This window comes from Brachyistius frenatus, unplaced genomic scaffold (assembly GCF_029030835.1).
Source record: "Brachyistius frenatus isolate BFR_SWC_R1_liver_20210118 unplaced genomic scaffold, ASM2903083v1 Contig_6, whole genome shotgun sequence".
Classification (NCBI taxonomy): domain Eukaryota; kingdom Metazoa; phylum Chordata; class Actinopteri; family Embiotocidae; genus Brachyistius; species Brachyistius frenatus.
The window spans coordinates 1,181,739-1,207,677 of NW_027210605.1; the positions used below are offsets into that span (position 1 = coordinate 1,181,739).

Sequence of the window (25,939 nt, forward strand, 5' to 3'; positions counted from 1 at the left end):
TGCAATAGCAACAATATTATGTTACATTCTAATTTTAGTACAAGTAATAAGCCATTTAAGTAAATTATTTGATATTAACTTGATATTTGAATGCTTCTGATTTGTATTTGTAGTTATTCTTGTTATAGATCACATACAGTCATCCTTCAACCTAACTGTAATTACCACTATTACTCACCTACACATTTTTCGCTAAATCATATTTGAGCTTAAGTGATGATGGATGGATAATTTATGCATATTGATTATTTCATTCACAACATATATAGTAATATATATAGATACTCGGATCTGTCAAGGTCTTTAAGAGTTCTTTACAGATAAATATATATATATATATATATATATTTTTAGCTATATTCTTTCCAGTCATTTTCCATAAAGCGCCATCTTGGCTGTTAACTAAAAACCATCAACTGAGAATGGAGGTAAGGTTGGCTAAGCTAAATTCATGATATGTGGCATTTATGACTGATTTTTAGGCATATCTCATTAATTTAGGCATATCTCATTAATCTTACTGTTACAGTGAAATACAGAGACAAGAGCCAGTCATAAGATGCTGCGATTGTATTGCACCTTTCACTTCCATGTGTAAAATGTGATATGGGGGGAAAAAAAATATATGAGAATGAGACTGTCCAAACAAAACAAAAAAAAGTGTTAAATCAGGTACTTTGCATGAAACATGTCTTGTGATCCCTTCAAACAGGCATGTCATGCTTTAGATTTTATCTGTACCCTCTGACCGTATCTGTAAACCACAAACATACCGATTGTCTTTCAGTCCGGCCATAAAGCCCAGTTACCAGAGCATGCTTGAGCCAGACATCTATGTTGAAACCAGTCCTGTGTCACAGGTGTGGAGACAGGTTTCAGTTCAGACTTGTTTGGGATACATCAATAAAGCAGTGATGGAGGAAATACTTGGATGGAAGAAGTCCTCAGCTTAAGTAAAAGTTGAAATACCACAACAACAAAAAAGACTTCTTTACAAGTAAATGTCTTGTAAAAGTTGAACCGTATTATCCGCAAAATGTAAAAGAACGGGAAAAACAGCCCATGTGAGTGTTACCTTACACATTTTAGTGGATTGTTAACATCCATTAATGCATTAACATGCAGCATTGAAATGATTCGGCTGTTCAATGTGGAGCTAATGTAGGCTAATTCTTTACATGCAGCCTATAAAGTATCATCGGCCTATATTTGAAATACCTAAGTAAAGCATGCCTGTGTTTAAGTACAATACTTGAGTAAATGGACTTTGTTCAGTGACGATAGCCATTTTAGCACAGGTGCAACTGATAATATTAAATGGATCCATTGCCTTAGAGCCACCACGCATAAAACCAGGGCCCTAAGAACAAATACGTTACTATGAATATTTCTGAATATTATTTCTTTCATTCATTCATTGAATTGAAGTAGCTCATTTCTAAGTCAGTTTTAAAGTTTGGTATTAATGACACCTTTTGATATGTGGTCCTAGTGACAAAAAAAAAAAAAAAAATCCTGAATACAGATAGGCTGTGTGGATACAGTAAATTATCTGAAAACATTCATTCATAAGCTTTTCCGACAGATGGCAGCAGATATACATGTGGAAACATGCGGAGCAGCCGTCAGCCCGTCTGCCCGCTCTATTTATATGACAACAAACGGTTTGGATAGCTATTTCCGTGCTCCACATAAGCAAATTTAAAAGGCCTTATGGGAAATGAGTTCACTTCGTGGCGTCTGTAAGGCCTCTTTCACTGGCTTCGAGTACTACACGCACTACATTTCCCGAGAAGCCCTGCCAGCAGGCAGGAGCTTTCCCAGCTGATTGCGTCGGTGCGCCTCATTTGAGCAAGCGGGCAGTTCAGCTGTTTCAAACCATCCGGCTAAACTACCGGAAGAGGAGAGGTATTGTCTTCAAAATAAAGCACACACGTGCTTATATTTGGGGAAAATATCAGTGCATTGATGCACTCCACATATAATTTGTTAACGTTCAGTTTCTATTTCTTTTTTGTATGTGAATAAGACAAAATAAATCCGTTTTCACGAATGATTTGAAGCCTCCTTTTTTTATCAGCCAGAGTTTTATTTTGAAAGTACGAACCAGAAATTGTATATCCTTTCTCCTGTCTTGGCCATTGATACTCCGGCTCCGGCTCTATCTCTCCGACAAGCCGGCGGAGAAGTGATAGGAAACGCAGGAGCTCAACGATGGAGCATTTTTAAGAGATAACGGCGGACTCCGCTGACGGAATATAATTGAACATCTACATGACCAAAGAAATAAGACCGGCAACGAGAAGTGCAAACGTAACAATCATGCAATTTAAATACAGACGAATTTGAGCAACCGCTTCTTCTTCAAGGTTACACCGCTTGAAGACGCCCCAACATCCTCTGTGTACGTTGGTTGATCTTCACCGGCTCTGATCATGTCCGTGGACGAGCAGGGATACTCCGACGCTATGCTGTTGCTGGAGGCCGGGCCGGAGTGGCTGCGTCCTGAGATCGAGCGTCTCTCCCGGGAGCTGAGCGAGACCACGAAGGAGAAGATCCAGGCGGCGGAGTACGGGCTGGTGGTCCTGGAGGAGAAGCAGCAGCTCAAACAGCAGTACGATGACCTGGAGATCGAGTACGAAGCCGTCCGACAGGAACTCGACCAGCTGAAAGAGGTAGGCTGTTTATGAAATAAATCATAGAATATGCAATATCATAAATAAATCATAGAATATGCAATATCATCTAGGATTCAGAGGCCCTATACGCATCAACTCTAAAAAACCATGTGCCTTATGTTAATATTGGGGCGTCATCTGTACTGTAACAGCAGATAATGAAGTTCAGTTGATCTAGTCATTTTAATGTTATTTGTATACTCTCATCATATTCTATATATTGACTTTTGGGCCAGCATCTGCCTCTCACCACAAGGTCAAAACTGCAAACTGAGGAAGGGATGATCACCCCACCCCCACCATACTCAGGATGTTCCCCATTGCACTACCACCTTTTATTTATTTATGCAGCTCTTATGGCCCCTTCTTCAACACATTCTTGTCTGGCTCACAGCTAGTGTGTTTCCACGTCCGCTTCTTTAATCACACCAGCTGTATGATCATTATTACAGCCAGTGTGATCTGCACTTCTTTAATGTGCATGGAATGAGGTACAAAAGGCAAGATGAGACATTTATTTGCACACTGTTGATTTTCTGAGTGCTCTCTGAGCTCATGCAGGCCCTTGCCAACAAGAATTTCTAGTTCAGCTAGAAGAGGCGGGATTATGTTTGAATTTTAAACCTTCCCGCTTAGAGAGAGAGAGAGGGTTGAACAGCTTGCAGAGGAAACCAAACGAGTTATGACCTTTTGGGAATGGAAAGAATGTCGAGAGTGAAGCCGGTCCAGAGTGTCAGATAAAGGATGTGTGTGTCTTTCTGAACAGTGGCCGGGCTGTCATATCACGCTGTGGCCAATGTCGTCACGAGAGCAGCAGATTGTCACCATCTTGTGATATACTGTAGATAGAGAAGTGTAACTATAGAGCGGCGTTAGACAGAAAGTCTCACCAACTGCTGCTCTCCTACAATTTTTTCTGTGCCCACAAGTCGTCATGGAGACCAAAAAAAAAGAGGATTCCTGCTTTGACACATGCTTGTTCATGGTTCCTCACATCCTCCTTTGAGAGATGGGTTCTTCCTGTGTCCTCCCTCTAGGCAAAACAACCAATAGCTGAGAAAGCTGACTTAAACCCTTATTGTCTTGCCAAAAATCTGCTCATCACTTTTGGGGTTTTGAAACGCATGCGGAGACGTTTTCCAGCTCTCTGCTTCTCCCTCTTCTCTGTGTCTGCTATCCCGCGGCCCTCTCTCAAGTGGTTGTTAAAATAGAGAGGAAGAGGTCTTAGGGCTGTCTCAGCAACTGCTGCTCGATTTTCCCAAGCATTTTTTTTTTGGCAAGGCAGTCGAGCTCTGTCACAGAGGAAGGACAGCAAAATGCTCTGAATAGAAGAAACAGACTGGATGATGCAAAAAGAGCAGGGCAGCAAACAAAAAGTGAATAAAAAGAACCTGGGAAATATTTGGAGATTTTCCTAGTTTTTCAAAATATGCCAGTTGAAATCTTGTTAAAAAAAAAAAAAGTTTTCACTCTGAGTCAGGTCCGACTCTTAGATTACATCTGGTCTTCTTTCTGTCTCATAATACAGAGTAAACATCCATCTGTGTGGGCAATAAACTGAGTTGTTGGCTGAAATCTGTGCAGAAGTTAATTCTTGTGCCACAGGGTTGAGCTGTGTTGGTTGCAGAGCACTCGTATGTTAACCTTTTAAGAGACAGAAGCTATGTTCCTTTTTCCTACTACCCAACCCCCCAACCCAGACTCTGTATGAAGGGCAGAAGTGATGCTATCACAACTAAAATACAAACACATTCTTCTTACATCCCTCTCCATTTCCTCTTTATTGTGTGCCGCAGAACACAAGATAGGGGGGAGCAAGCAAAAGATAAGCCGCTGTCACAAGATGGGCTAAAATTAAAACTTATGTTAGTGGCCGGTTTGTACGCACAATCCAGATTTAGAAATCACAATATCAGCGTAATTTGTGAAATACAGATGCCATATCACTGCCATTTGCACCAAACTACTGACCATTGCACTGTTGTTATTTAATTTTATTGTATTTTATTTGTATATACTGTTCTTTTTTTTTTTAATTATATTTTTACCTCGATTTTTATTGCTTACCCTGTATCTTCTCATGCTGCTGTAGTGTAAAAATGTTGTGGGATCAATAAACTCTATCTATCTATCTATCTATCTATCTATCTATCTATCTATCTATCTATCTATCTATCTATCTGTCTATCTGTCTGTCTGTCTGTCTGTCTGTCTGTCTGTCTGTCTGTCTGTCTGTCTTATCTATCTATCTATCTATCTATCTATCTATCTATCTATCTATCTATCTATCTATCTATCTATCTATCTATCTATCTATCTATCTATCTATCTATCTATCAGCTTTACAGCCTCTTTTGTTACTTTTACATATGTAGGACATTTCGGGTCAAACTGACCAGTGTGCTTTGTTGGCAGCTGTGACAAAAGCACATAAAACAGTTATATCTTTGGTCAGGTACAAATGTCACATTCCCTTTGGTACACAGCTACTGTTTACACTGGTGGCTGCAGTGTTTGGATGTCCCTTCTCTTTTTGAGGACTTAGAGTGGAATAGATTGTCTGCGAGATTTGCAGAGTTGCTTAACACAGGATTCTTTCCTGTGACCCCAAAACCTTTCCTCTCCCTTGCTGGCATGCACAAACTCAACACAAAAGAAAATAGTTTAGATTTATGAGTATTGTTAGGGATTTAAATGCCCAAATACCACTCTGGAGTCTCCTCCTGGACAGAAACACACAATCAGAAATCATCATGACAGTGGGCAAACTTCTCTCTGCCATTTACCCCCCATCCTTCCCACCCACACACACACACACACACACACACACACACGCACACACACACACACAGGCACACTAATATTCACACTTACACATACCCCCACACACGTTACTCTTGAGGCAGGAAGATGGAGGAATTCTGTGCACTGCGGTTGCTTAGTAACAGCACAGCTCTGTGCCTTAATTTGAACAGCCGTGCTGCTTCCTCAGCAGGTGCTGCTTTCTCACTATGTTTGTGCGTGACTGCTGAGGGATAAGCGTAGAGCTAGCTGCGATTGTACATATACAACATGCCAATTGGAAGTAACCATTCAGTGGTAAATTAGTATTCATAGAATGTCCCTCTAACTACAAATTATTGTCCAAGTATTATTATTATTATTATTATTATTATTATTATTATTATTATTATTATTATTTGCTTGTATACTGACATCTGCCTCTACTGCAATGTATATGTTAATTTCCCCCAAACCCATTGTTTAACTCTTTTACTGTCTTTAAAAGGAGGTAAAGGATACAGCTGATTGCATGTAGTGACAGACGTCACCATTTCATTGTAGGCCAGAAGTACTGCACAACTCTGACCGAGCGATCCATCTGCTGGTACATCATGGTGAATGTGAGTCACTTGGCCCACTGCCGCTGTGCTACTTCCTGGAGACCTGGACTGTAACACTGTTCAGACTTCGTATGTCCACTCTCCTGATCTTACATTGCTTCATGATTAACCAACATTTCCTCAATGATTATTTATATATGTATATATAGCCTATTATATCTAAATTCAACTGCTGATTTCTTCATAATAAGCTGTTCACTCTTAAGACAGATCTCTGATAAAGGCACCCCTGAAAAAAGGGGTGTGCCATACTGTATCATTCAGGATAATATCAGTATAATTTTTAACATAAAAAAGATTCATCCTTTGATAATGGCCATACTCCAACTTCATGTACTGCCTTATGTAAAGTGTGTAATTTACGCTCAGCAACAACATGCATGGCTGAACGCAAAGATATTTTATTAGTAATTTCAATTCCATAAAATTTTAACAAAATAAGAGTAAGAGTTTTAAATGTCAGGATAAAGGTAACAGTTTGTCTTCAAATAGTTACTGGAATGTTGATATTACTTTAGGGCCATTTCACCTCCCCCACCAGGATGCCTGGCTGCTGATAGAACTGAGCTGTGTGGACTTTTACCCAATTATCATTTAAGTTGCAGAGTCCAGTGTCAGTCACAAGGTAATGGCATTACACAACACACCTGCAGAGCAGGAGCGTAAGGTGGTGTTCTCTCAGCTGTTGTTGATATACTTAATGTAAGCCAATCACAGCTGACATCACGTGCCTCACCTCTACCTATTAATGCAGTTCGGGCTCCTATGAACAGTCTGTGCCTGTATGGAAAGAGGCATTGGTATCTGTGCTGGATTTGATGTTTAGCCCTTCTGTTTTATTTAGGTCTGTGTTAATGTAATGAGATTAACAGAGACCACAAATACGTCATCCAAAGACAACAGACCCATTGAGCGTTCCATGGTCTTCACTTTTTGTTTCCTGATACTGGTCCTTTCTTTTTCAGGCTACAAACTCTATGACAATGCTACTTTAACAAAAGCTCCTTTGGTCCTTGTTGCACTGCGGCAAGTGTCGGAGACCACACCGGGGCCATTTAGTCCCACACAGGAGAGCTGTGAGGGGAGGAACAGGGTCTATCAGAATAGCAGCAGCTGTGTTACTGCAGTGTGGAATTCAACCAGACAATCAGAACGCTAAATATTGTTAAGCTCAGTCAAACCTCATTTCTCTGTGCCCGGCCCTCTGGCCCTTTGTGTGTTAGAGCCCACCGGGGTTAACTGGTCTTGAGTGTCACAGATGAAGAGAGGGTTAAATGGCAGTGGAACACAGCGCATGACAAAGGAGAGATTGAGAGAGGCGTTCCATTGTGGGTACATTTGAAAGGATTGGTCACTTTTGTCCCTTTTGAAATGGCAAACCACTATAGGATATATCCCAATGTCCTTAAACAAAGCTATCTGGTGTGACTCTAAGCCCTTTCTGTGGAGTTAAATGGGTTGGATGCTGATTGGGCGTCAGTAAAAAAATACGAGGAGGACACAAACCCATCTGGTCTCTTATATGAAGAGTCATAAATATAGCCAGTCTGATTTCATTTGGACACACCAAAGCCATGTTTCATCAACAGCTGCTCATCTCTCACTTTAATAATATTTATCCTTCTTTCTCTCTTACTTCGACCATTTCTTGTTTCCTATCACACTCCCAGCCTTCATAATAGCTCTCGAGACGTTACTCAATCATTGTCTGATTTTCATTGGGCTTTTCAGCATTGTTTGGGGTTTTCCAACGTGCCATTTTATCCATAATTTATTTTGCCGGATGGCCAGACTGCAGTTAAGGGGTAATCTTTTTTAAATGTCACTAAATAAAGTCCCAAATCCTCTACCCTCTGGGCCTAAGAGGATGAATCCCAGCCGCTGTCCACAGGGCTTACGGCAGTCTGAGAGCCTGCCAGGCCTAGCCACACTCATTAGCAACCTCCATAGTAAGGACACAGGTAGGTGCTTTTTTTTGGGTAATGCTACACAGAGGCTGTCAGGTGTTCTTGGAAAACTGCCCTGCTCACTCTCGTCTGGTCCATTAGCCTACTCCGGCGGCTGTTCTCTGAGTGCCATCAATCTCAGTCTCAATAAAGATGTGCAAGTTATTGTAAAGACCACCTTCACAATAACTTTTCAAGTTTCCAGACAGGTCAGTTCATCCACAGGATCCACACACACAGCAGGACGACCGTACGGTATTGCGGAGTAACAAATGAGTCATTCTGCCTAGTTTTCAGTATAATAGCCTGCTGCTAATCCTGACTGATTTTAAAAGCTTTTGTCATTAACTCTAATAAACAAAATACCATTAGCACCAATCAACAGTTCAAACAGAGGCCACATTTACTGTGGAGCTTTAGTGGAGGACTGTCGAGTGTTCAAGGCCTCAGTGAAGGAATTGTTTTGGCTTCCAGGAATGTTTTTGGGCTTCCCGTTTAAATAATGGAGTGTTTGTACAGTATGTTTAGATAAAAAGAATCATGTATTTATAAAGTCCTGCCTTCTTCTGAAAGTTTCTCACCAGGCCTCTCAGAAGTTTTATCATTGTGACTATTTCTAGAAATATTATCTAATTCTGTGTGCATCATCAGATCACACTCTGAAATACTGCCTTCTGGCTACAGTAAATATGGATGAAAATCCGGAAGTCCAAATTAAGTAAGTCTATCAAATTAAACCCAAACCCAGCTATTTTTATTGTTAATTATTCTTATTCCTCATTTATTGTAAAGCCTACAATTACAGCTATGATTTAGCTAAATGTATTAAATACCCCATTTTTTAAGATTTCTTTTAAGCATTTACACAAGTCAGAAGTGCATGTAGCAGCGTTACGGCTGTCCAGCAGGGTCATGATTCTGCTACTGTAATCCAATTAGTGAAGACTAGGGCCACTTCTGGCATGAGTCCAGGCTAAAAGCGGAGGATGAGGTCATAGTAATGACTGTATGCCTCTGACAAAACAACATGGTTCTCTGAGCCTCTGGTTTTCCTTCTTGTCTTCACACAGAATATAAACGGTCAACAAAGAGGGCATTGTAAATGCACATGACTGAGCTAGAAGTGTGAAAGAAACACAAAAGTTACTTATCCCTTCACTCCTACATGTCCAGTTGTCTATAATGTGTTGTTTCTTTGTGTGTCTTGGATAATATTTTATACTTTCCCCAGCTGATTGAACCCAGTACCCGTTTATTTTTATCACCATCAATGTTTGCTTTTTTAATTGATTAACATTTGTGAGCTTTTTTAAAACTATAGTTTATGTTGCAACAATAACACAAACCATCATGTTACGTAAGTTTGGTAAACGATAACAGTACCTGGCTGTTAAAGCTTTTGGTAACACAAGATGCCAAGTTACATAATGTCTGTCATAGTTACTCAATTTTCATGTTCAAACACTTGGCCCCGTCCGCTGGAGGCCTATGAACTGCATTGTAGTTAAGATAGCTGGTTCACAGTGGGGTCATGTTTATTTGCCTTGAGACCGTGGTGTCTTATATAAACAGGTGAATCAGCTTGGTGTGTGGGTAGGGCATCGTTTTGAGATTGTTTTTGTTACGAGTTCTCCCTGCATCATTCCTTTAATAGAGCCCATAGTTTAAGTCTGTACTAGATTGCCCACAGGCTTCCCTTATCTTCTCTGCTACAGAATCCAACTTGATCGACACAAAATGACACCCTCATATAAAACACGTCAACAACCTCTAATGTTCGTTTATGGCTTTGTGTTTTGATGATAAATCTTGCCCACTGGTTTATCGTAATCATAAAGACTCTTGCTGAGTCTAAGCAAACCTCTGGTCCATCAAATCTCTCTTCTTCCTCCTATTGAAATGAGTCACAGCTTGCCTCTCTGGCCCCCAGCGCTGCATCCTGTTTATTTGTGAGTAGTCTTTTTATAGCAGATAGGAAGCATATGAAATTTGGTTCTGTATCAGAGCGGATACCTTTTAGTGGATCAGAGGACGTGACCACATGTGGTCACATCCTTTTAACAAGGAGTTCTTTTTTTTATAGAGAGGAATTATGCTTTGCCTGTCCTGGTGTGTTAACGTCCACCTTTATTATGCAGCATTTCCTTTCACAATGTTCTGGATATTATTACTTTCAGCAACAGAAAGAGGAACAAAGATTCAATAGCAAATCAAGTCACCAAGCTTCAGTCACTTTTGTACTTCTCATGCTGTACCTCAGTTATTTTCCCCATGATCTGAACTCATTCAAATCTTAACAAACATCAGTGATCCACTAAAAACATTAACATTTAAACTTGACAAAAGTGGATTTGAAAGTTTCCACCAGCAATCTATAGACTAATTTATTTGAACACAGGAAACAACCAGAGACTTCCAGTTGTCGATGTGCTCATAAAGATGTCTTGAAATATGATGTTGACGGATGCTTGATGGACATTTTCCCAATAAGGGGTATTTTTAACTACCTCAGTTTAGGAGAGAAGAACAAAATATAGGAGGAGGTGGTGCACTACATGCTTATTAGCATGTTTGACAAGAGAGGGATTGAACCTTGGGTAGCCAGTAGACAGATGGTGGGTGCCCCAACCCCACCCCTAGATACACACATGCACACATATCCAAGGGACTTGCCCCACCCATATCCTCCCTCTAAACAGGTTTTATTTTTTTTTTTTTCAGTTTCTTCTCCAGGCCCTTTTCTTGTCTGATGAAGCTGAGGAAGAGATCATGGATCAGATAGTGGTCTCTGTATTACATGACTACTTTTTGGCACACCTCTCTCTGGTTCCTCAGAATTCAACACAGTCCACTCGTCTCAATTATTCACTGTCTGGCAAAGTAGTGCTTCCTATCTCAACTAAATTAATTAAACCAGGGGGCACACTCTGAAAAGCATCTCCCTTCTCGTTTTAATGGGCCATCTATTCAGACATTAGCAAACCCAATTTCAAAGGGCTGTCCCTTCTCCCTGGGGCTCCTTTTAACTTCCAACATCACAGTGCAATGAGGGAACAGCAGTATGTCTACATTCTCCCCACACGCCACACTGATTGCCTGCCACCTTCCACTCTCCTCCCCCTTCCCCAGGCTCCTATTGTAAATAGGCTAGTGGGTCTGGGTCCCCCCTGTCGCAGTGTGCTGTACCAAAGTCTCATGGAGCCCACACTTTGATACCCTCAGGCATGGTTGATCAGGGGAGAGAGAGGAATTGGGAGTAGAGAGTAGATAAGAAGACAATTGTATTTTTGGGCAGCTGTACAGCAATAACAACATTAGAGTTTGGGCCTGGAGAGGAGAGGTTGTAATTGGATGTGTGCCAGTCTCTCAGATGTTCTTGAGAAATGGGGATTGTAGGCAGAGAAAGGGAGGGAGGTTTGGTGGGAGGGACACTGGGCAGTGCATGGGTTTCCTGTGGGAACCACCTCACTCTCTTTTAGATTGGAGAGGAATAGAGGTTCCTTATCAGCGGGCTTAATGAGTTTAAAGTGCTACAACTAACCAGCTATCATTATTTTTATAGACTCATTGCTTAATAAATTTGTATTTGATTAAAGAACTGCAGGTGTTTTTTTCCCCTGCATTTGTTCAGCAAATCTCTTTAGGGCATTGTGTTTTGATCTTTTTCTTTTCTTTTGTGTTGTCAGAGAAAGTATTAGTTAATGAACCAAGTGTTGTTTGAATATGGAATAAAATAACTGTGTTTTTCAAACCCAAGACAATTAGTGTTTGTTATAAACAGATACTGCATTGTAATCTACAGTATTTTATTTACACACAGATACAATCAATGTGCACAGTGACAGTGAGCCTACCAAACCCCCACCTTATTCTTAAAAAATGGACTTGGCCTCATATGAAAGAGTTGCAACCCTGACCTGTGATTTACGCTCTCTGGTAGAGGGAATGTGTGCACAAACAATCACAAAAAGGATTTGATTACTGCAAATGGGGAGGGGAGGTCATCAGTCTCTGTCTGGCCAGGAGCAAGGGCTGAACCCTCCCAGGAGACTACCTTCAAAGGGTGGTGATGGTGAATGGACAGATAGGAGAGGGGAGACATCACATGGATAGACTGTGAGATAACATAAGCCTCATTCATGACTGTAGGGGACAGAGTCAATCAGGGATGATGAATAGTTGTATTCAAGTCGATTTTTGAGGAATCTTAGATTGAAAACTCCAGGAAAAAGAGATCGAGTTTCTGCAGTCCCTCCCCCATTCTGTCAATGCTTCACCTTGATTGATTAGACATTCTCGGCACTAATGTGTGAGTATAGGATGATGAGGGGAAATGCATTAGGTGTGATATATAACGTAAATCTAATAAATGGTTATTGGTAAGGTAAACCCCATTTACACTGACTGAGAGCAAATGTACAAACAAACAGATTCAATGTATACTTTGCCCTCCTCTCTCTTCAGGAAACCTGACCATGGACTTTGGAAGAAAATATAATCACGTGTTGGGTGTGTTACTGAGTTCCCGGATGCATGCATATATATGTGCTTATGTGTGCGCATGGCACCAACTGCAGTCCCAGCTGCTCCCCTTATCTGTCATTTAGGCCAGTAACCACAGGAGGCTGTTCAGCTGTGGAAGTCATATGCGAAGGCTCCACAGGGAGCAAAGTCTTTTGGGAAATAGTCTGAAATAGACACTGAAGACAAACGATTCAATCTGTGTCACTGCTTGTTTACAATGGCTTTGACTTGGTCAGATAGCAAAGAGCTAAAATACTTCAAAGCAACTGCAGACCTGCATGTTTTTTTTTGTGCAAACAAATCTCTAATTGGAGAGGCATGGGAGGACAGGCTGTGCTAGGCTGAGCTCTAAAACAGCCATCTGTGTCATTGGCACCCCGTGCCTTGCCTTTTACTGACCGCCTCGGCGTTACTGTAATTGGCATTGTAACCATAACAACGGCTCTTCCCCTGGGGTGCGGGCACGTGTGTCTGGGAGATCTCTGTCAGACAGAAAGGGGGACAGACAGGCTGACTACAGGCAGGCGCCAGCTGATAAGGCTCTCTTTGCATTGCAAATGCTTGAGGTTGCCAGTGCCCAGAGCTGGTGCTGCTATCGAACATTGCGATGATATGAATGGTGATAAAGAACCCAGATCCCAGCTCAGACGCTGATGTGGTGTACTGGAGCCAGAGACCCCCGAGACACTCTGAGGCTTTTTCCTCCATCCTGTCGCAGATTTAGAAGCTGAACAATAGAGACACAAACAGATAGGGATAAACAGACGCCTCCTTGTGATTAATTGACTTCTAAGATTAAATACTAAAGCTGAGTTTAAAACCTTGTGGTATACCTCCCCTGTCCCACAAGACAAAACAGGCATAGAAATCAGAAACAAAAACAGTAACCCAAGTCAAGACAAAGCTTTTCAGGAAAAACTTAAATCTACCAACATCTGTTTTTTTCTCTAAATGTTGATAGTGGAATATGGTTTGTTTTTAGACTTCATCTTCTATTTCACTCATTACCGGCATGAAAATGTTCTTTTCTCGTTCTATTGCATATTCCGTATCATGTATGTATATTTTCTCCTTATCTTCTTATATTGGCTGAATGCTAGGTAAACTGTGCTCAGCTGCAGAATCTTCAGCTCACTGCTTGGGGCATAATTATTGTTTTTCCCTGTAATAACACAGGAGCCAGTCTGTGAACACAGTAAGGAGCCTGCAGGCTAACACAGACAGTGTAATGGCAGTGTGGGCATAGTCCTTCTTTTTTCAGGTGTTTCACCTTGTAAAGAAGATCAATTTTCTTCTAGATCCAGTCTTTGTAGACGTATAATGAATTTAGATTAGCACATGTTTGAACATGGAGTCTAATCTGACCAAAGACTGACTTCACACAGAATATCTAACACTGACTTCACATTAGTGGCCTATGTGAAATCGGAATAAAATATGACATGTAGTTTTCCCCAGCCAGATCAGATGAAAGCATTCACTAGAGCTTGATCATTACTGCCTGATGTAAGGAGAGGGAATTTATGTTGTAACTTTGTTTCACTGGGCTCCTGCAGGCCAATTATGCTATAGAGATATTTTTTTATGGTTGAGGATGACTTCTTCAGTCAGCTGTGTAAAGGGCCTCATGAGTCTGATTAGTACTTGCTTGTTCACAGAGGCCTGTGTGTGTGTGTGTGTGTGTGTGTGTGTGTGTGTGTGTGTGTGTGTGTGTGTGTGTGTGTGTGTGTGTGTGCGTGCGTGCGTGCGTGCGTGCGCGCGTGCGCGCATTCATGTGTGTCTGCTTTAATTGCATGTGTGGACTTTCTCCCAATGGCTCCGGGTTTTTTTTTTCTGTCCTGCCCTGCAACACAATAGATCCACAATCTGGCGCAGCTTTTTTTTTAGGAGGTTCACGCCCTTCGTGCCTCGTGATGGAAGTGAAAAATTCAGCCAGTCTACTTGAGGCAAAATCATTTCTTTTCAGGAAAATGTGCATTTCATAAACTCACATGCAGGTAGATGGTTCTCTGACCTCTGCTGTCTTATATTCTCCATGGTGTATTCCTTGCCATCGGCATTGCAGTGTTGGTAGAACCCCTGTGAGACATTTGAACATTCGCCTCCTCCTCCTTTATCTCAGACTGGGGGAACAAGCCTCGGCATGGCTCGGGTACCAGGTGCCAGTATGGCTGACTGCGGGGCACACTGGGAAAATTGGAAACGGGATGTGTGTGTGCGAGTCTGCGAAATTGCCCGGGCCTGTGTGTGAATAATAGCCCAACAGCTTTCTGCTATGCAGTGAATCAATGTGGCTCCGTGCCAGGTAACAACTAAAATCTCTGCCTCCCTCATTTATATTTCTCACACCCTCCTTCTTTTTTTTTTTTTTTTTTTTTTTTCCATCTCCTTCGTTCTCCTTCTGTTCAGCACATATAACACTTTGCATACATATAACTGTTAAACATGACAGTGTCCTCTACATTATGTTATCTATTACTCACGTAATTTTGCATATTTGGCTGAAGAAAATGTTTGATGTTCCAAATTTGCTTGTGAAGACAGTAAAGCAAGAAAGCAGCAGAGACTTAATCATAACCTTCACGGATTTGTCAGGGCATGACAGTGAATCTCTTCTCTTTTCCGTCCCACTCCCACTGAAGAGTAAAGTCTGAAGTAAATAATTAACAACTCTGTTACTCATTTAAGCAAGTGTCATTGTGTTGGTTATAATGTGAACTTATCAGCAGCAGCAACAGTGTTCTCAGTAAATTGTGTGAACTAAAAGAAAACACTCCCACGTCACATGGTTTGCATTCCTGACAGAAGAACCACATTGACACAGAAATAGCATGGAGAGCTATGAGGTCCCAGACAAATAAATGAAGTGCAGTGAGGATGTTCATAGAGTGGTGGGTCAACCTGCAATTGTAGGTCATACAGGAACCCACTGGTTCTGCCCGATGCGTTTTAACCTCATGCCCCGACAGATCTGCATTATGAGCAGCTGATAATCAGACAGCTAAATATAGACTCAACACACACCTCCAAGCGATTTTGTCTTTATGAAGTTGCTGGCTGCTCAGTGGCCTGTGAATGGAGATGGAGAGAAGAGCGGGGAGACGGGAAAAAGAGAGCATGTCTGTTTATCATCACAAACTGTGACTCCACGTGAGCTGTGATTCACGAGGCATGAGGATCCATTCAGTGTGGGTTTTTTTCCCTCTTTTCCTGCTCCACCTCTCCTCCTCTGCATTCGCCTGCAATGAGAAACCCCTAACACTGACCAGCCTTCTGTATAAGTAATGCAACTCGTACAAATGACACAGTGTGATATTGTTCAGCTTTAGCTACTGTCATGGCCCAAGAATGCTGCTGAAGAGATGGAAAATATCAGTTCAGCATCAGCCCACTCTGATCCAAATACAATCTCATATCACAGCTCTGAATCTCATGAGTGTGTTGTCTGGTATTGCTCTGCAGGCATGTCTTGTTGTGCCATCTTTGGCATCATATCAGGAGATTGTTATTAGATTTCTTTATTTTGTTCAGCTTGTTAATCAACCAATATGAAATACTATGGTTATTGGTTTCCTGAAAATTCAAAGGATAAAGAAGATTTATTCTCTATTCTGTCTTCTTTCAGTCTCTTCCAGCAACAAAGGAGCTGTCTGACTCCTCTCTCTGTCTGCCTTTCCTCCCGGGCTTTGTGCAGCAAGCTTTACTTTCCTGTTAAAGCCATCCTGAGATACCACAAGGGGCTAAATGGAAATTTTAACATTGAGATGATTGGTGCTGCACCAGAGATAGAAAAGCCAGAATCAAATCCAGGGTGTTCTAATTGGGTTTTGGTCCTATAAATCATGGGCTCCCCAAGATTTATTCTCTGCTATTCTCCCTTCATTCCACAGAAACACTATTCTCTGCAAGCAGAGTAGGAACTGAAAATAGAATTTTAGATGTATACTTCAGCTCCATGGGGTCTCTGAGGCCAGCTGTATTGATCTGTTTGTTACCTGTCAGAGACCCAAAGCCCATCTCCCTTGTGCTCTTGACTCACTGGATTAGAGAGGCTTGCGCAGGAGGATCCTGAGCTGAGAAAACCAGAGTGAACTCTATGCCCTATATTCTCTCCACTTTAACTTCTTATATGTCGTGTAAGCTGTTGAACATTAGCAGGGAGTTTTCAGTCTTCAGAAGCCAGTGTTTAGCATTTCCCCCCTATTCCTGAGCAGGGATCACAAAGCGGAGAGGTGCGATGGATCTTTGAGTCCAGATTTGTTCCACCCTGTAATCAGTGGAAACACAAACACACAAGCGATCTTTGTAAGATCCAAGACTTTCTTTTTAAAGAACATGCTGTCATAGCAACATTTGTTTTGCTGACAGATAAACATACAGATAGATGATTAAGTTCAACACCGGGAGTGTAACACAAATCTCATTAACTGAGAAACCAGTGTTTTGACATAGATGCAAGCATAGCAGCCAGCTCTTTCCTTCAATTAGTTTGCATCCATGTACCCACATATAGTCAACATATGACTTGGGTAATTAGATCCTCTGTCTTTGATGGGGAAGTACGTGAATCATTCTGACAGCTGAAAAAAAATTCAAACTCAGATCAGACGTGAATGATATATTTTTTTATCCACCCCACAGTCACATGAAGCTTTGATCAAGGTGGTTTTGCACTCCGATTTTGAAATGGCAACCGAGGGTAAAATGACCCGCCCAGCAGGATGTCTGACCTCAGCCCATGATGCATGCACTTAGCTGGAGTCAGATATTGGGTTCTGTAGAAGGATACATTTCTTGAATTATTGACTTTTCCTTATGTAGCTTTATAGTGTTAGCCATAGTCATCTGTGAGGAAATCCAACCCATACAGCGCGCTAATAACTAAAGACCTTTGATTAGCTTTACAAGAGATTAATAATGCATGCTCACATGCCAATGTAAAAACTGCAACATATGGCAAGCTAAAAATGAATTATAAATTGGGGGGGCAGCTCACTGTGGGATTATAAGCTTGGTCGCGTGCGTCCCCAATTTACCCTCCCTTAGAAGTAGCCTAAACCCACGATTGGGGAGCTGAGATTAAAGGCCTTGGGTCAATAGGTCTTTGACCTAGGGGCCCTGCTTGTTTGAAGGACAGTCCTCTGAGATTGGATTGATTGGAGGGCATTCAATACTAACTGTGCAACAAGATTATAATGACGGGATTCCCCCGATTTCTGATTGGGTTAATCCCGTCTCTTGTAATGACTTTTTAATCAAATGCAGTCTCCTGCTGATTGATGGTGTGACTTGGGGGAAGTCCGAGAAGACGTATTTAGCTGGCACTCTTATTTAGAACTCCAAACATTAGACACTTTGGCTGTCAAAAAGCACCCATGGGAATCTTGGTTTTATGATTACCAGCAAAGCACCTGCAGGTGAACCTGCAGACCACTTTTTTGATTAATCATTTAATTATTCGGTCCCTAAAATGTCAGAAAATTTGTAAAAAGTGCATCACAGTTAAAGCCTAATATTTTTAAATTGCCTGCATCATTCAACCTACAATTCAAACCTCCATAAATGTAGTCCACTGTCCACAAGAAAAAGCAACAAATCTACACAGTTGAGAAACTGAACTTGTTATTAATTAAAGATCTACTTCATTGAAAGAATTTAATCAAATTTGTTTCAGATAAATTTTCTATCATAAGATTGATCATGAACCATCTAATTGTACCTCTGGTATATTTGATCTAATTTGGTAAAAATGTTGCCAGTTCATTTGCAAAAATGAAAAAGCATTGTGACATTTTTAGTACATTAATACATTTTTTAAATAGAAAGTTTTCTATAGAGAGAAGTTCCTAACACTTGTCAGTTGATAATGCTAACTTTATCCGAGATGCTTCTAAATAAAGCATAGTTGTGCCTCTGTGTGACAGTTTATCAGTTCTTCTTTGCTAACTCTCTGCTTTTGCCATCATCTTTCCTGGATTGTAAAAGATATTCTATCCTCCATGCACAAGACATGACGTCACGCTCATCTGTGGTCCATTGAACTATTTGTACACATTCACATATTCCTCTAAGTCCTGCAAGTAGGTCAGTTTGACGAATACAAATTTCCTGATTTTCCTCTCTTTAAAGGAATTACTGGGATTAATACGATACACAGTCAAACAGAGAAAATCCCACAGCAGCCAGTCACGTGCAGTGTAATGGGGTAGCAGGAAAAGAGAGTGTGCTGGAGCTGCAAACAAGGTCAGATCCAGTGCCTCAGGTGATTTCAGATTACTGACTGCATTCGAGCCGTGAGGTGAGCTAACAATCGGAATTTCCATCCGATCACCGGTGGTTGGAGTGATTGGAGATGAAATCTGTAATCAGTAGGGTGATTATTTTGAGAAGGGTGAGCGTAGCCTAACCTAGATTCAGCTGCAGTGAAGGTCTGCCTCTGCCTCAGACCATGTTTTTTGTTACTACCTTGCAGGTTATTAACAAATTAAGGTCAAGCTTGAGGCAGTAGAAAAACTAATGAAACAGACTTTCATGTTGCACAAACTAAATGACTCTTAACAGCCTAGAATATCCCCCTAGGTAGAAGCTTTGGCTTATGTCCTCCGTAGTTATTTAATCTTCACAAAGTTCATCCCTTTTATGCTGTCTGTAATATCAAATAATATCTGGTGACCTTGCCTTGCTTTGCTATGATCTCCTAAGGTAAGGTAAGAGCATTAGAATACAGGCCTCTCCTGATCACCCAGACACTAGCCCATTTGCTCTACTTTTCCCGTTTGGTTTTCCCATCTGCGGAGTCACTGCAGAGCACGTGCAGGGAAAGCCAATATCCTGCAGCAAGAGGAGGGAGAGATGGGGGCGAACAGGGGGGAAGACGGGATGATGCAGCCCAGATGGAGCCTAACTGATTAATTCTACAGAGCGAAGGTTGTATTTTGGGAGGTTTTTTTGGGCCCCAGTCCTCAGCTGAACCTCAGTAGAAGAGATCAGTGTCACTTTAAAATGGCTCAATCACGAGTAAACCTTTTGTCAGTCACAATCCATATACTTAAAGTTATAATTTCCATCTAGTACTTTTACAAATATCTGTAGTCTGGCAACTAAATCTTGTTAACAATTAATGAAGAATTAATACTATAGTTTCTAACCAACAGCTCTTTTCCTCCTTTACTGTATCTCCAGGCCTTTGGACAAGCTTACTCCAACCACAGGAAGGTGGCAGCGGATGGCGAGAGCCGTGAAGAGTCTCTCATCCAGGAGTCGGCTTGTAAGGAGGCCTACTACGAGCAGAGGGTCCTGGAGCTGCAGACCGACCTCCGGCAGACACGCAACGTCCTCACCAACACCCAGTCTGAGAATGAACGCCTTAACACCATCTCCCAGGAGATGAGAGAGGTGAGACATGGAACCAAAATCACACTGTTCTTCCATTTCAGTTAATTTGTTCTATTTGTTAAGTTGGAGATGAAGCCACTGAGGATGCTCCTTATCCACACTGTTCATATGATTTTAAGCATCAACACAGGAGGACTGGGCAAACTACTGTTCTTGGAAATACACTGCATTGCAGAGATTTGTTTCTTATGTCAATACTTTGAAAATGAACTCGCTTCTGAGTTTAAAGTAGAGGGTTGTGTCCCCTCTTGTTTCCTTGCAGCTGTTGAAAACAACAAGGGCATTTGTTGATGTTATCGCCCGAGGCTTTTTATCTGTCTAAAGCTGAAGAAAACAAACAGATATTCATCACTGACTATTCTCAAGCCCTGTTTGTGCCCAGGAGAAAACTGGAGCATACCGCTTTTCACTTTTTGAGTTGTCGAACAATGGACCAAAGGCTGAGAATATAGAGCTGTATACTTACTGCACCCACAGTCATTCTTATTTAATGTAGGCTGTGGTTTTTTTAGGGTGTGCTTGCAGAGCCACAAGCTGGTATGTTTTTGACATGCGTAGACAGGTTTAATTACTCTGTAATGACTGTAGAAACACCTTGCCTTCAAGCCTGTTGTGGTGTCCCTTTTGTGATCCAGGGTGGAGTTGTAATCACAGGAATAACACTGAGGCCATGGGAAATATGCTCTGGTATAAAAGGTGGCGGGATCCTACATGAAAACTTAATCAACGAATATTTTCAAATATATGGGAACGCCTTTGTGTAAATAGTACTCAACTTGTTGCCGCAGCTGTTGCATTAGTGGCATGCCTCATTATAAAAACTCCACCTCAGAGCCCATTTCTCTTAACTGAAATCTGGCTGGCTGAAGCATGACCACGCCGTTTCTCTTGATCTGAGCTCTACACATTCCTGCCTCCATGAATATCATCAAGCAAACCTTTATTGTCTGTGGCCCACTTTGGACAATGTCTGACCTCTTCAGTGCTGCCATTAACATGTACTCACAGCTAATTGACCTCATTAGAGGAGACAAACGCCCAGCACAGAGCGTGGGTGGCGTATCTTTGCCAGTGGTCATGTATTTCCATTACATTTACATTTATTTGAGATGTTGTGTGATGTTGCTGGTGATGAGGAGATGGAATGAATAAGAGAGCAGTACAGATTAAAATCACACTGACTGAGAGGTGCACAGAGCTTTAGGGAAGCATGTTTGACACAGACAGGGGGACATAAAGGGATGGAAAGAAATGAACAGAGTCTGACAGGAAGCCAGTGTGAGTCTCTCACCTGTAGACAGCTTTCTTTGATGCAAGAGTCCATGCTCCCTTGACAGTAAAGTCAAGGCAGGAATAATACAGAGTGACTCTGAAGTAGCAAATTGTTTGAGGAGTTGAGCAATATGACAAAAGAAGGAACAGACTTCTCATGCTACATTTAATTTGATTTGTTTTAAGCTCATGGCTCTAGTTTGGGTGCATTGTACTATTTTTTGCATTTTCTAATGAGTATTTTGTGCAGTATGTCTTCAGTATGGCTTCAGCAACACTTTTCTGCAATTGCATTTTGGAGTTAAAAGATTAATGTCAATATATACATTTAATACATATCTCCACTCATTTGCAGGACAGGTTGGTAATTGGAAAGGTGAAGAATATAAAAAATTTTTTAAAAAAAAAGTGTTTGGCCGACAGCTGCAGAATTCATTGCTGTTTGCTGTGAGTCACCGCTGGAGACAGATGTCAGCAGTGTGTCTCACTGAGATTAGTGAAGGACTTAAAACTGGCATGTCTCTTACTACGAGTTAGGTTCCGGAGAGCACCAAATTTCACTATAATTAGGTCAGCTGCTGCTCAGCTCTGCATTTAAATTGGTATAAATTCAGCATTATGGAAGCCAGATGTGCCTCAGCAGACATGTTTTTGAAACAGTGAGTTCACCGGTATAAAACCTGCCTGCAGCCTCCAGTCATTCATTAAGTATCAACTTGAACATGATTACTTTCTGCAAAGTCATTATGCCTCTTAAATCTCCCACCTGAGGTTATTTACTTAAATCTCCATTAAAAAATCTGAGAGAAAAGGGGAGAGTCTGATTTACAGCTGTAACTGGTATGGCACTGGTGGCCTCTCTGCATATGTCATTCCCTTTAAAGAGACCCTGTGGCATTGCAATGGGCCCGGAGCAGCTCTAATTGGTTGGATAAAAGGGGCTAAAGTGTAAATCGCCCCATGTATGGGAGATAATGACACCCTTCTCGTGGTACTTTGGTGGGTGCTAGGAGTGTGTGTGGCAGGCAAACGGAGGATAGCCTGGGCACTGAGGCTGGCATTGTGGCTGGACTGACAGGGCTGAAAGAAACCTTTGTTTCCTGGATTTCAAATTAGCCTAACAGCTCAGGCTGGGATAGGAAGGGAAGCTGGGGGCAGGAAGAGGGGGGCACTGAGAGACGACGAGTATTGTACAAAAGAAAGAGAAGGAGGCCGAAAATCCTCTAGAGAAAGGCTTAATGAGAGTAAATTTAACACGATTGGTGGACGGTCCTGCTCTTCTGGGACAGTATGACTAATAATACTGAATCAGGAGGGTGATTGAATAACAAAATTTTATCGTGGAATGCAACTGACAGTTGGCCTGTAACTGTGAAACCCTTTGTGTTTGGTTAAGTGTTTTTTTTAATTTTTTTATCCATGCATATCTACAAGCTCCCTTTGTAAAGTTATAATGTATTTAGGGTGCTCTTCCATGGTATCACCACAGCTTAAAGAAGGTTTGCAAAAACCATAAGACTTGTAATTTGACCATGTGTTGTTCACAAATCAGTCAATGGAAACCCCATAATTCTACAAATCTGGCAGCTTCACTCAGTGTAAATGGATTTTGTTTCTCTATAGGCCAGTTCATTCACAGCCATTTTAGTTACAGCCTTTCAGCCAGTAACATACGTCACATTTAAAACCTCCCAGGCACTCTCCCATGCCAAAGATTCCGATGTTAGCCCGAAGCACTGATAAAACATAATTCACTGCTACGCTGCCGTCTATAGGATTACACCCCCACAAAGAGCCAGTAACACTGTAAGGAGGCGCACTCTAATAGGCATGACTTCATTAAATTCAATCTGGTGTCTTGAGAGGAATGTGCCTACAGTTAATGCCTGCCATTATCAGCACAAAATGGGGATCCCAATTGCCCGCTGCTCAGAAAATTATTGAGCAAAACCCAAGATAAAAATGCTCAGAAAGATTATCAGTGTGGTTCAGTCTATCTTTACGCCCTATTCACACCCATAGATGTGTTTCCACCTCAGCATTGACACATGATTGTTTGCAGTACTTCCATTATATGTTTGCGTCACTTAAAATGCTTTCCTGACACGGTAACTGTGCCTCCACTTCAGAACTACGCTTATCTGGAATTTAGTCACTTGCTCTGACAATTTTCTTTCTCACACATAAATGAGGCTGTTGTGGGTTTTGTTTTTCAGTTACCATAGTGCAGAAGCCATTCAAATGTTAAACAAGACTGGTTTTTCCACCTCATTGACTCAGTGAATGAAGCTGTCATTAGCCTATCCCCTTAATTGAAGTGTTTTGTTTTTTTAACAGACTTGATTAAACACCTGACTGAGACAAGGGGTGGCGTCTTTGTAGATTTGGTTGAGTTTAAAAGGGTGGACAGAGGTTTAAGCTCATCGTTAGGAAGACCATTCTTATTATTACAAGCAGAAGAAATGAGAGTGCTAGGCTGTAGGTGTTCAGTGGTGGAGTAGTGAGGCAGATGGGCATGAGAGCTGTTACAGATGTCACGGCAGTGCTGAAGCTTGATTATTGAAAGGTCAGAGTTGAGTGGTATAGAGATCCAAGGAGGGTTGCTCTTTATTCTCTGTTATTATCATCCGACGTGAGACTAATGTAATAGAACTCCCAGAAAGCTCTGGGGTATTGGTGTTGACTGCCTTATCATTTCCTGTGACATTAATGCCAAGACAAATCACCTCCTGTTGATGTGGGAGTTGGGAGGAGGGGGAGCAGTAGACAAACAGAGAAAAGGTTTCAAATTTGGTTCGAGAACGGAAACTAAAATTGCAGTGCAATAGAATCAGTAGAGGGAGAGAAGTGGTGTAAAAAAAGCTTTTCTACAAGTTTCCTTTTTTACACCAGACGCCGCTACTACCGCCATCACAAGTGACCTACAACCTACTGAAAACCCTCCAGATGTAATCTGGGTTATCTGGCCAGAGCACACATCATCAGCAAGTCTTGCTCCCACTTCAGCCTGCTGGGTCTTCCAGGTCGATGGCTGTTTTTAGGGTGTGTCTCTAAAATACACTTAAAGGATTTCCATTGATCCCTAATTATGCTCGTATTTTGCCATCAGCTTTAAGGATGCTCTAAAAATTTGTTGGTCTTCATTTAAGCCCCTATACCAAAGAGGTTTTCTGTGCCGGATCAATGGATACTGATAAATCAACAACAACACACACAATCCTACACAATCACGACAACAAACTGCAAACATGTCTTTCCACTCTGTTCCGAATGACCTTAAAATCACTAATTCACAGTTAAGTGCAGGCAGGGCCACTGTCACCCTGTGGGCTTTTCAGCAGTCACACACTGGGTAAAGTGCCACTAGCCACGCACTCACAGGCTTCCCTTCACTTTTTAGTTTTTAATTGTATCTGTGAAAAGTGTGACCTTGACTGTGTTTTCTCCTCCTAATGTGGGTCGGCTGAATAGAATGACAATTGCTTGCAGCGAGGAGGAGGATAAAAGAATATCTGCTTTCACCCACATTCTCGCCTTTGACAGCAGCAAGATGCCCCTGAGCTTCATTATTCCTTTGCTCTGTTTAAAGTCATACAGGGGAGATGAGGTGCATCGCATTTGCGATGCATTCCTCATCTCTGCTGAAGGAAATCACGGCACAAGTTTGACTTGGTAGAGTTAGATTTAACGCAAGCTGACGTGACCTTGACTTGCTGCAGGACAAGTTCTTTAATCATGAGCTAATTTAGGCCTAAAACTATTCTCTGATACTCAGTATCACTAGAGATTTACAGGAAGTGAACATGGCTTGTCTGTCACTTTCTTTTTTATCTGATGGATATGATGGAACTAAAACTCAGTATGAGGAAGGAATTCAACTGTGACTGATACATTGCCTCTAAGAGCACACTGACACTGGGAAGAGAGAGGAGGTGGGGGTTGGAAAATGAGAGTAGCAGAGATGGTGAAATGACAAAATGGAGGTCAGTGGTATGAGAAAGAGAAGCAAAGAAAGCGGGTCAAATAACTGTATAGAGCTGATGTGCATTTGGTGTCATGCCATCAGGGAGCTTCTCTGCACTTTGTAAGAGTGTTGTTGTTTGTTAGTACATGTGCATTTTACTGGATTGCAAAGTGAGGAGGATGGGGAGTGAAATGGAGGTCAGTGGAGTGACAGTTTTAAAGACGGGTTAGAACGTGGATAAAAAAAAATATATAGATATATATAATTTCAAGCCTGTCTCTGCTTTTATATCAGTTCTTGTGCCATCTGTGAGTCTGGGCAGCACTTTCGAGGGAACCACACCAGGGGTAAGAGGCCAGTAAATATGGATTTTTCAGAAATGCAAGCTGTCTTTCCTGCAGTTATTAAGAACACAGCTGAGCCTTTAACAAAGCATTAAAACATTTCTAATCTACACTTGTGTTAAGCCTAAAACTTTGCCACTGGGGCTTACTGAGTGATGGAGCTATTTCTCATAGAGGCAAAGGTTATAGTGGCTCAAACACACTGAGAAATTACTACGAGCTTTGGTGAGATTTAAGCAGGCTCAACCCTACTATGCTGTCAAAAGCAGTTTACTGGTGAAAAGAGAGCTTTAGAGTTGAAAGTGAGTGAGTCCACACACGGAAAGCGTTCTGACCCAAAGAAATGAGCTGTTGTGTCTTTTGCTGCAGCACTGTCTGACCTAGAGAGGGTTCATTGGATCAAAAAGTAACT

At 41.5% G+C, this 25,939-nt stretch overlaps 1 protein-coding gene across 1 annotated transcript in view; it reads left to right on the top strand.

Annotated features, from left to right (window-relative positions):
- Positions 1–2,408: 2,408 nt before the first annotated feature.
- Positions 2,409–25,939, top strand: part of LOC138635924 (protein bicaudal D homolog 2-like) — a 42,454-nt gene continuing 18,923 nt past the window's right edge. The window contains exons 1-2 of the mRNA XM_069723654.1: positions 2,409–2,675; positions 19,735–19,947. Of these exons, the coding sequence (XP_069579755.1) occupies positions 2,436–2,675; positions 19,735–19,947 (453 nt within the window). The 5' untranslated portion in view covers positions 2,409–2,435. The remainder of the gene's footprint in view (positions 2,676–19,734; positions 19,948–25,939) is intronic.